A 12560-nucleotide genomic window follows, 5' to 3' on the forward strand; every position below is an offset into this window, starting at 1 on the left:
ATACATTATTGTTGTGTTTATCTAAGGTTTAACAAAAGTAAAGTTAATTAAGAGATTGTTATGTAATTGTTTGCTCACAAATTGTGTATAAAATGAGAGAAGTCTATTGAAATAAAAAAAAAGTTTTTGTCGAGGCAAAATTTTTGTATAAAATTTTGACAATATCGTAAGAATTCGTATAAAAAATGTTTTATTCATCTTGAAATTTTTTACCCTTTTTATGATGTGTTTCTTCCCTTAGTTGGTATAAAAAAAATGTCTGGCATAAAACGGCAATGGTGATTTGAAAAATGGTCGAATGAACGTCTTGATACAACTGTGATTCTTATGAAACGATTAAATTTTCGACTGAAAAACTAGTCAAATTATTAATTTTTACACAACGATCCAGAAACAACGATTCTGTAGAGTAACATAATGCGAATGATACTCATTCACTAATTTTTTAAATCAATTTTCCTCAAAATATGTCAAAAATTGCTTGGATGTTAATCATTATTTCATATAATTAATTGTTCGTAAAACAATAGAACGTTTTCAAACACATAACCGTAGAATCTCGATAATCGGAACACTTTTCGTCTGCTCACATTTTCCCCAATGCTTTCTACAATCACTCAAGAATTTATGTTATTTATAGTGAATTTTTCCATACAATCCCAGTAATCCGAACACCTCTGGTTTTTATTGAGCATCAATTTACGAGACTCTACTGTATTTACATTTTTGCAGCTTCCAAAGCAAATTCCTTTAGAATTTTGCAACATTAATTGATAAACATCAGTAATGAAAGTTCTCAATCCTTAGAACTATCTCTATTCAAAGCGGCCTTAATGAGATAAGCCGTATCTATTTATAATTGCTTAGAGCAATGATCAATATAGTTTTGAGTTTCCTTTTCTCTCATCCACAGTTACTAAAACTCCTTTAGGGAAAGGCAATGGTGATTAGAACTTCACGCTATGTGCTCCCTGTTAAAAATATCAACTTTTCAAAAATCGATCGCTTAATTAAGCTTCCACAAACTTAGGAAAGTATTTGTAGAAAAATGAGCATGAAAGAACTATGTTTTGTAAGAAATATTTTTATATTTTTAGCCGTATCTTATAGCTGTTTCAGTTTTCTTACAGGACTGTCAAATTTTTGTGGACAGATTTCATCTATCGTTGCTATTTAAAGACTGAAAAAGCTATGAAACACGTTCAAAAACGTCGATAAAAAGTAAAGTATCTTTTTCAAAACATGACTCTTTCATTTCCCACTCTCCTCTAGTTATATCACATCAAACGTAATTTCGTATGAAGTTAATAAAATATTGAACTTTTCATCATAACTTACAACACTTCAAATAAGCAAATGACATTTCATAATCAGAAAATTTATTATGTAGTTTAAAACGATTTCACCCGAAAACTTTTCAATATTCCCTTGCCGTCTTATACTAGACTAATAAATAAAAATTATATTTAATGATAAGAATCTTTACTTGCAGTGTCTTTCAAATCGAAAAAAAATTATATAAATTTTAAAAAAAGTACTGTAGAATTAAATAAGTAAATCAATATATAAATAAATAAAATAAATTTAAACAAGAAAAAGAATTTTATGTGATTTTCACTTTTGTAAATTTTTAAAAAATGGATTATTAATTTAATATATTCTATGTAATGTAATATTAATAAAATATTATATTAAAGTGATATACATAATTAATTTAATTATTAATAAACAAATAATGTAAATAATAATTATTAAAAAATTATAAAACTTTTTTTTTGGTTGTTAATTTTATAAGAAAATAAGAGAACATATAGATAAGTTTAAAGTATATTTAAAAAGTTTATTCTATATACATATTTAGGGTACATATATTTATTAATAAATGAAATATAATATTAAAAGAAATAATTAGTTAAAATATTATATTTCGAATTATTTATATTATTGTTGATATTTTTAACAAATTTTATGTATATTTCAAAGAAACAACAACTTTGTTGAGAATTTCATTACGATTAAAAATTGTAACTCCTGAATTTCATTTAGAGAACACCGAACGGTTTATAGAAGTACTAGAGTGATATCCACCCGCTTTGCTGGGTTTTAAAGTAAATATTGATAAAGATTGCTCTCGCTTATCCCCTTTCTAATACTCGAAATAATGGTAAGGATTGTTTTACACAAGTAAAATATATGTATGCTTTTCTATTTTTTTAAATGTATAATAGTCGTAATTATTCATTGAGTATATCAGAAAAGGTGGCCGTGGAATATTTCATATTGACTAATCTGGAATTTATGGTAATGTCAAATTAAATTAATTAAAATTTTTTTTTTAATTAATATATCTTTATAAATTATATCTCATGTGTTATTCTGATATATCAGCTATATTGCTAGACAGTTTCATTAAAAACCATTCGCTAGTTTAAGCGTGAAAGCGTAACAAACAAACAAACCAACAAACATGCTTACTTTCGCATTTATAATATATAGAGGTAAAACTGTTATAAATTACTTAAATGGAGATTAAGTATTATTATAAGCTTCGTCTTTTATTTAAACGCCTTCAAAAAACAAAAAATCGAGAATCAACTGCGAAAATTAATTTCAAAAGTAATCGCTATGAAGTTTCTATCTATATAGAAATTTGAGTGGGTATATATTAACTGCATTTTCCCACAAACATTTACAAAGTCGTTCCCGATTTGCTTTAATTAAACGACATAATCAATTCTGTAAAAACACATAAAAGCCAGATATACGTTCAAAAAGTTCGAGACCCCTGAATTTAAGGAAATAATTGAAAAAAATTCTAAAAAATTTTGGTCATGAGATATGCTAAAAGACCACTTCTTTAAAAAGTACAGTTTCACTGAATGTTTTTAATCTTTTTGATATAAAAATTTTATTCTTTCAAAATTATACGGAATTTTCTTTGTAATATGAAATGACATTCTCAACATCATGTGTTGTATGAAATTAATTAAAATGTTTATTAAATGTTTAATTGCAAATAATAGGTAAAAGAATTTGGTTTTTAAATTAAAATTTGTATATTAAAAAAATAATAGATATTGTAATCATTAATTTTGCTTATTGCAAATTTTTCATAAAATTTTTTGATAAAAAATTTATAAAGAAATGTGACACCTATATCTAAATAAAAAATTTAATTTTATTATTCATAATTAAATAACTGATTAACTTTTTAAAAAAATAAAAATTAAATGAATAGTAAATATTTTATTAGCAATATTTTTGAAATAATAACATTTGTTCATAGATGTTTATACAAAATCTCGATAGCTGGTAATAACATATGCTTAATTTTGCAGCTTATGAGATTCGGTTGATACACTTTAGAGTACATTCCTAAAGTGAGCTTGTGCACATTGTATCGTATGTCCCACAATATGTTACAATAATAACCCACTATTAATGCTGGGGTGGTGTTAAATATAGAGTGTGCGTCGAAATTGAAGTGCGCTGTTTCACCGAACTTTATGCTATTAAATTATTAACTGTATTTAAGGGTGTTTGGAGCCTACAATCGGAGATAAAAGTACTAAAATATACATATGCGATAGAGATCGACTCTGTTAACCAAATATACTATAGCTGCAAAAAGCAGATTTTCGATTTATTTTCTATTTTTCCTCAACAACCGTTTAGTGAATGTAAATAAACCGTTCAAACTCATTTCTATAGAGTTCAAATTATATAATTTACGGTAATTGTAATAAATGTAATCTATTGAGTGTAGTTTATTAACCGATTACAGTAGTTTATTAACCGACGAGCATTCTACCAACATTTTATTCCTTTTGTAGCATTTTGATATACTTCCCTAAACATCCTTAACACAACCTGTGTTAAAACCAACGTTCAAGAAATCGAAGAACGTGCACTTCTAGTCTAAGTCGAAACTTTGAGGAATAAAATAAAAAAACACCTATACATGGTACACTTTCTTAAATGCTACCAGCAACTAATTTAGTATAAACATTTATGGAATTCTTAGCTAAATAAATGACTTTAATTATATTTAAATAAACGGAAAAAAAGATGTTTTTATACTCAAATTTATTTGATTATATTATTAAATATTTTACAAATTACTTTTAACATTTGTAAAATAATGGAAAAGAAATATCGCTTAACAAAATTAAATTTCAACATAAAAAATTAACTCTTAAAACTTTGTATAATTTAAAAAAAGAAAACACAAATTGTATTTCGTAAATAAATATAGTTCATGAATTTTCTTTGCCGTAACATTTATACGATTTATCGTTATATATCGAAGAGAATTGTTTTTGGATCAAAGTTATATTTTTCAAAAATTTTAGCTCCAATGGCTGCATCCAGCGGAAGTGAGTTGTTCCTGCATATGATGATGATAAATAATTAACAGGAATGAAAACAACTTGATTGAAGTTTAAAATCCACTTGATTCAATCTTGAAAACCAGGAATTGGTAATTTCATATAGTTATTAGCGTAACTAAAGTACCTAATATATGCGAGATGGTAACCATAGATCTAATTGATCTCGTATAAGAACAACAAGAAACAAAAATTACCAGGTCGTTACGTTACTCTCCTTTGCAATAAAAAAATGAAAAAACTAACCAAATGTAATTTAAAAAAATTATATCATCAGATCGTTACATGCTAAACAGACTTAAGGAATGTTGCCCTAGAAATGGATCAGTTTTTCACCACATATCTCAAAGGAAAATTTTTTTCGCGTTTACGTTTCCTGAAATTGAAAGTGGAAATTATAGCTGTCTTCTATGTCTTTGTTTCTCTTACAATAGCCTCATGGAATAATTTTGACGGTCAAAACTGACCTTCTTTTCAAATACTGAAAATAAGAAACATATTTTTAAAAAGTTTTTACACACATACATATTTATCATTGCCCACACATTCATATAAATGTTTATTTCCATACACAAATATTTCTTTTTACCTACATTACCGACTAAGATGTCTGATAGCTTGTTTGATTCAATCACAGAGGGTGTGGCAATAGTTCACAATATACCTTTAAAAAAAATCTTGTGCAATCGTAACGATTGAATCGTTTTCGAAATATTCCGCATAATTTCACTGATAACTGCTACCAAAAACAGTTCTTTAAATTAAGCCAAATAAAATAGTGAAATTACAATATTTATCATAATAAATTTAGCTAATGATTTTTTTATTAAAATTATATTTATTAAAAAATGAAGAGAATAGGACCAATTTATTATAAAAAAATAAATTTAAAGAAATTAAGTAAATGAAAAAAAAACATTAGATTTAATAACGAAGAAAAAAACTTAATCAACATATCATTTTCCTTTGTAAAAAGAAAAAACAAAAAATTTAATCTGAAAAAAATTAAGCAATAAAATAAGCTGTATGAATTTAACACCATCAAATGCGAATTTTCCAAAGAAAAAGTTCATTTGTTCTAATGAGAACAATTTTTTGTCACCATTAGATTTATTTTAAACTTTCATTAATATAAAGTCTATTTTCAATGTAATATCAAATACACATTGGGTAAAATTAGCTCGAGGGCCCCGTATCATTGATACTACGCCCCTGCTTGGAATTCCTCTTACAGTGATTTTGGAATTCTCTGATTAACTAAAATCATAAGAACACATTTTAATATTATTTATGTATAACATTTTCAAACACGATTTACCCTGTCAACTTTAGACTAAGGTAGCAAGCACTATGATCCCGGGTCATAGACGTGCGGATGAGCGACAAAAACGGAAAACTACCCTCCTGAACTTAGCAAATACTTAGTTGGTTAAGTATATGTTTGTAGAAAAATACTGTGAAATGTATCGACCAAAACTTCTGATTCGCCCTTTAAGGTCGAAAAAAACAGTTTTTCCATACCCCCTAAAAGCTAGGTACGCCCATATATCAGTTCAAGTTCACAAAAAGTATTCATAACTTTATAAAACGATTTATCCCCACCATAAATAAAATATAGTTTCATCCCCACTCCCTGCATCAACGTAAAACATGAGTAAGGCTTATAAATGTAACGTAATACTAAATTTTTTGAAGCTTTTTAAAAATTAGTAGTTCGAAACCAATAAATACATATTCTAACATTTTTTAAAAGAACGAATGCGCTGAAAAACTGATTGTAGAAATCGATGGTCAACAGAGAATTTTATGTACTGGTCAATTTTCGGAAAATTCGTATTTTATGGTGTAATATCAGGCAGTAGATAAAACAATATAATATATATGTTATATTAATTTTAAAATTATTTAAAAACTTATAATTAAGTTCAATTAGTAATTTAATAAAAAATAATAATAATTGTATAAAAAATTCTATGTATTGTAAAAAAAAAAAAAAAAAAAAAAACAAATTGAAATTATTTAGAATACTTATTACAATTATTAATTATAATAAATTATAGTAGTGATGTTTAATTAAATAATTATAATAGGATGCATATAAAATAAGTAAATTTGGGAAATAAATTAACAATTAGGGAAACTCGAAAAAAATTTTAACGTAAAAATAAATTATATATTCAAATTTATTCATATTTTTTTATCATTAAATCGATCCTTTTTTCCTGAAGTTCAAAAAATGCATAAAATAATTTTTGATAGCATTTCCTTGAAAAATAAAAATTTAATTTTTACAGAAATATTTCAGTTGATATTAGAAAAAAAGTAGGTAGGTAATCAACAAAAATTTAGAAATAAGTAAAAGTAAGTTTCAAAACAAATTAAAGTGAAGGTATTTAGGACAACTAAAAGACACCCCTTGCCTACAAAAAACTGTCGAGTTTCTCATGATTCTCAATTTAGTAGCTATAATTTGCTGAATAAAATAACGGTGATAATTTTTGATTACCACACCAGTGACCATTTGATTTTGAGACATATTTTTCAAGATTTTATCTGAAATCGATCCAAGAAATCGTTTTCCCCATCGGCAAATGAATATCTTTTTTGTATTTATTTGTGTCCAAATTTCCCTACGTATTGAGGAGATTGTCTAGGAATTTGTTGAAGTCGTAATTTTAACGCAAGAAATAGAAAAAACACATTAACAAATGGACAAAAAGGAATATAATAAAGACTGTCTAAATATATAATAACAATTTATTCAAAAAAACCTAAAAATTATAAAAAAAAGGCTTTTGCAATAATAATAACCTTTGTAAACCCTCATACAATATAAGTACAATAATAATAAATCACGCCATTCCTCCCCCCCTTTTTAAAGAAAAAAAAAAGTATTAATTATTCAATAATAAAGCTGAAACTAGCGCTAAAATAGGTGCGCCTGTTGCATTTTCTGGTAAAAAGCCACCTGATGCAGCAATATCTAAATGGCTGTAAGCAATTGGTTTCTCAGAACCACTACCATTGTTAACCAAACCAGATGCTAAAAGTAAGAAACCACCAGGACCTTGATGCCCACGCGCTGTCATAGTAGATGGTAAATTATTAGCTTGTATTATATCATCCCCTTCCGATTTTGCTTCATGGAATTGAATATCTTCTTTACGTAAAGTAGAAATTTCAAATGGATCTGCAATTTCTACACCTATTTGTGATAATCGAGAATCGTGTCCTTGTTTTCGTGCTGGACCATTATCAAGAACAATACTGTATCCCTTACCCATAGCACGTATAGCATGACCTGTCAATGTTGCAATGGTATATAAATGAGTATTTTGTGGGGATTTTTCAGCTAATTCTTTTACCTGTAAAAAAAAATTGCTTAATTAGAACTAGCTAGACTTGGAAAGAAACGTTAAATACAGGATCGTACAGAATAGTATAACAAAATAGCCTTCTGTCAAGTTGTGGATAATTTGATTAAAGAAAATCTTTAAAATGGTGATCAAAACTTTTTCAAATATTTAAAGTTTATTGGCCAAAGCACCTCGATAAGGAAATAATGAGGTAGAAGCTATAAGCGATTAAAACCTAAAATAAGATAGCTTTTACCCGCAACTACGGTTGATATTGCTGCCGGCGAATGCAGGGCATCTGGCATCGCCTTTTTTTGCTCGATGTATCGAATTTAACGTATAAATAATATATTCCAGTAATTTTTTTATAGATCACTTTATAAACAGAAATTACTCGAAAATATCCGAACGTGCAACTCAATTACTTCCATGAAACTTGAAAATACTCGAATCTATCTCATATGAAAATAGCAGATGAGACACTTACGTCAAACATTTCAAAAACTGTTCATTTTAAAAACTATCGATACTTGTAAATAACATGACAAAACCTCATCAACCCATAAAATTTATAAATCCCTAGCAAACTATCGTTTCAAGGTTTTTCAAATTAATGAAAAGAAAGTACTTACGTAACATAAAGAATCGGCCATAGCCATACGACCTTCCGCATCTGTATTACCAATTCGAACACGTGCACCAGATCGAGCTGTTATTATCTCATCTGAGACGTATGCATCAGATCCAACACTATTTCGTACCATACACATAATTCCTACAATTTTCACATTTCTAGGTGCTAACAGTGATACTACTTTCATAAATCCAGCTACAGCAGCTGCACCACATTTATCACGTGACATTCCTTGCATAACACCTCCGGCTTTAATATCAACACCACCGGTGTCATATGTAACACCTTTGCCGACTAAGTAATAATTTTTTTTCGGAATGTCGCCATCATTGCTAGGATTATATGTTAAAAAGATAATACGACCTTTGTGGCGCTCTACGTGTTCGGCACATCGGTTTACGGCTTGGAATAATGGAAACTTAGCTTTAAGCTCCTAGAAAATAAACAATCAAATTAGTATTCAATATCAGAGACCATTCTATAAACTACTAGGGAGGACATTCATTTTAATTCACAATTTAAGAAAGCTAGTCAGTCGTGTTCTTTGTAGAAAGCTCCAATCGATTACTGATTGGAACCCATTCGAAAATTGTGTATCAGAAGAATATTATATTCAATCCAATAAGAATTCAAAATTTTTGTAATCCGAATAGGAATGAATTAGAACGAATAATTTTAATTTTCAATCCAATTCTAGATTTTCTTCGATTGATTTAAATAAGAAATTTATTAGTTCAAGAGCCCGGAGCTCCCAGGTATAAGTAACTAAAAATAGGGCGAATTTTTTTACTTAAATTCTAATGTTTGATTTATATGGTGGACTATGCATTTGAATATCTTGCCAGAGGTGCCACCTATTAAAAATGACCTCAACAAAAATTGTAGAATTCGATGGAGGACATCATGTTCTGATATCAGATTTGACCTAGTTCTTCGGGTTTCTTTGATAGCCAATTTAGATCCTAAACGGTAAGACATAGAATAACACTTTAAATTAGAAAGTTTATCCTCGTAAAACTAACAATTTTTGTGCAAAACATTTTTTCGAAAAACGTTAGCTTTCGCGAGAAAATGCGACTTAAAAAAATGTCATTATTGCATTTAATCAAAAGAAAATACGCTATAACTACGGAAAAATGCTTTATTCAAAAGTTATCAAGGGTCAATAGGGGGCATTCGTCTGTGTCCATGAATTTGAACTACAATTATCGGTAAACATTAAGCGTATTACATAAGCTAACGATTTTCGAAAAAAAGTTTTTAAATTTTTTTTATGAGGATCAACTTTTTAATTTAAAGTGTTATTCTATCTCTTACCATTTATGATCTAAATTGTCTATTAAAGCAAACCGAAGAACTAGGTCAAATCTGATGTTAGAACATGAATTTTTCGTTGAGATCATTTTTTGATAAATGGTCCGCCGTGTATTTTTCATAAAATATTATTACAAAATAATACTAAGCACTGCCAGACCTATCTATTGCAAACAACAGCTTTCCTTATTGTAAATCATGTCGAAAATACTTACTTTACTATCGGAAACTACATCAATGGAAATATTTGATGAATTAAATTCATTTTCAACATATTCTTGAACTTTTGGTGGAGCCATGCGTTCTGGATCAGATCCACCAATATCCCTAGCAACAATCAATCCAGATTCTAAATTTTTAGCCAACGTTATTATTTCATCAATGCTGGGATTTGATGAGTATACCCCTAAGGCGTCAACTTTTTTTGCTTTGGAAGGTACATCTTCTCGCACTTCCAACGGCTGTAAAATATTCAATGACATAATTAGCAGAAAAATCCAATTTCTTTTATTTTCCTACAAGCTACAATTTAAGTATATTACTTAGAAAAGAAATAAATTATAATTAAAATTAACTGTTGTAATTAATTATATTGAATGGTTTTTTTCCTATTTTATTAATTGAGTACACATTATATTCATTAATTTACGAAAATTATTCGGCAATTAAAAAATAATTTTAAATTCGAATAATTTGTTGATTTTATCGTAAGTAATGTAAATAAGGAACTCATTAACCGACTTCAAAAAAAACGAGGGGAGGTTATGAATTCGACTGTATTTTTTTTTTATGTTTGTTACCTCAGAACTTTCGACTAGGTGAACCGATTTTGATAATTCTTTATCTCTTTGAAAGCTAGTGCTTCCCGTGTGATCCCATTTTATTTTGGTCGAGTTCTGATAACAGTATCTATGAGAAAATCATAAAAGTTTTAAATTTGCATTAAGTATGCACGACAAGAGGACGAATAACTCAATATCACGCCAACCGATTTCGATGATTCTTTTTTAGTGATAAATTAGTTAGTGCACTTCAACTTCACTAAAAATCGCAAAATAAAAAAAACTTTTAACAAAAAGAAAACCGACTTCAAAAGAAAAACTTTTCCAAAACAAATTAAAATGCACTAAAAAGTAAAAAAATAATGTAGTTAAAATTATTGTTATTTTTGGAGTCGGTGTCAGCCAAGGAAACAACTCTGACAGAAGAGTTTGCTACATTAGCTTGGCTGACACCGACTCCAAAAATAACAATAATTTTAACTACATTATATTATCATTATTTTTTTACTTTTTAGTGCATTTTAATTTTGTTTTGGAAAAGTTTTTCTTTTGAAGTCGGTTTTCTTTCCGTTAAAAGTTTTTTTATTTTATAGATATTTTTATAAAAGAAATTCTAATGGGTGTTACAACAAGTTCCTAGGAAGAAATTTATCTTTTAAAATATTTTCAGGGAAAATTTTTATTGTTTATTGTAAAAAGAGCAATTTATCTTATAAAAAATGTATATAAATTAATAAATTATCATAAACAAATATATCCCATGTGACTCATGGGGGGCGTTCACTATTACATATTTCAAGTTCAAAGCAATTACTTCAATCATTTGTATTTATTTTTTTAAATAGTTCTGAATGCTAATATTAGAATTACATTGAATTAAAAATAAATAAATAAAAGTGCATATCCATTTTTTTGTCATATTGTTAAAAAATTGATTGTTTTACTTAAGGAAACGTGAAAATTTAATTTCAAATACAATAATTGGATGATACTTACCACATAAAGTGCTTCTAAAGCTCCTAACAAAGTGACAAGTTCACAATTCTTAAATGGTTCATATTTATCAACAACAATTATTGGTTTAGTAACGCCTGCTGACAGTGCACGTTTAATTGCTTTATAAGCCGTATCTTTAAAAATACGAACATCATCATAATCAGGATCAATCTTCCCTGTAGATGCATGAATTAACCGTCCGCCAGCAATATTATCCACCGGTAAAATTGTCACTTCCTTTTCAAAATTTTTATCTAAGGATGCAGCTGCACTTATCGCAGATTGAAAAACAGATGGAATTTTTGTCGATGGCGATGTTATCAATACAACTCCATTGTATGCAGTTTGGGCAAAGTTTTGTACTCGTTCAATGGCAAATCTTAAATTACTATAAGAACAAATGAAAAGAAATTTATAAGAGTTTCATTTACGTGCATGAGAGTTTATTTCCACGTGATTGAGTTTCACAGAAAAATGGCTGATTTTTCTTTAAATTAAATAAGTAAAATTAAATTAAATAATAAATAAAAAGCCCTACCTTGCCATTTTAACTACACGTAATCAACAATGCCTTTTGTTCTATGTAATAGCTTTGTTTCCAATATGACAAAGCTATCAGCACTACTGAGCACTTCAGCACGGTGTTTGTGAGTTTTATACCGCATTTATACTTTGTTTGTGATAAGAGATAATATATTTAAGCTTCAATTATGATAAACAACAAGTTTAAAGTTTTAGCTCACTTTGAATAGAGAGTATTCATTTCTCTAGAAAAATTTGATAATTTTATTTTTAATTATCATCAATAATGAAATTATTGTATTTTAAACGAAAAAAAAGCAAAATGGTCGGTAATATCACAACATAATAATATCAATTTATTCAGCCATAGAAATAATAGTGTGCTACTGTACTCGAACAGGGCTGTATTATATATCAAGAAATGTCATTTTAAATAAAAATCATTGCTCGAAAATTCTTACTTACGTTAGACATTTTTTGCCAATGTCTTTACTGGTACTGTAACGAGGAATGTATGAAGATGACACCAGCCATTGGTGGAAATGAAAGTTAAATGAAAATATTTAAG

At 27.8% G+C, this 12560-nt stretch overlaps 1 protein-coding gene across 1 annotated transcript; it reads right to left on the bottom strand.

Annotated features, from left to right (window-relative positions):
- Window positions 1-7129: 7129 nt before the first annotated feature.
- On the bottom strand, window positions 7130-12166 carry LOC123296920 (putative aminopeptidase W07G4.4). Its single transcript, XM_044878629.1, has 5 exons — window positions 12009-12166; window positions 11471-11858; window positions 9908-10153; window positions 8377-8811; window positions 7130-7753 (listed from the first exon to the last, which is right to left on the bottom strand). The coding sequence occupies exons 1-5, from the start codon at window positions 12014-12016 to the stop codon at window positions 7283-7285; spliced, it is 1548 nt and encodes a 515-aa protein (XP_044734564.1). The 5' UTR covers window positions 12017-12166; the 3' UTR covers window positions 7130-7282.
- Window positions 12167-12560: the final 394 nt, after the last annotated feature.

The sequence above is a fragment of the Chrysoperla carnea genome, chromosome 1 (assembly GCF_905475395.1).
Source record: "Chrysoperla carnea chromosome 1, inChrCarn1.1, whole genome shotgun sequence".
Taxonomy (NCBI): domain Eukaryota; kingdom Metazoa; phylum Arthropoda; class Insecta; order Neuroptera; family Chrysopidae; genus Chrysoperla; species Chrysoperla carnea.

What these genes read in the sequence shown, in the direction of transcription:
- LOC123296920 (XM_044878629.1), bottom strand. An exon ending in ATGTAGTTTCCGATAGTAAA is followed by an intron (nt 8,812 to 9,907) that starts GTAAGTATTTTC and finishes TTTATTTTCTAG; the next exon opens with GAGCTTAAAGCTAAGTTTCC. An exon ending in TGGCCGATTCTTTATGTTAC is followed by an intron (nt 7,754 to 8,376) that starts GTAAGTACTTTC and finishes TTTTTTTTACAG; the next exon opens with GTAAAAGAATTAGCTGAAAA.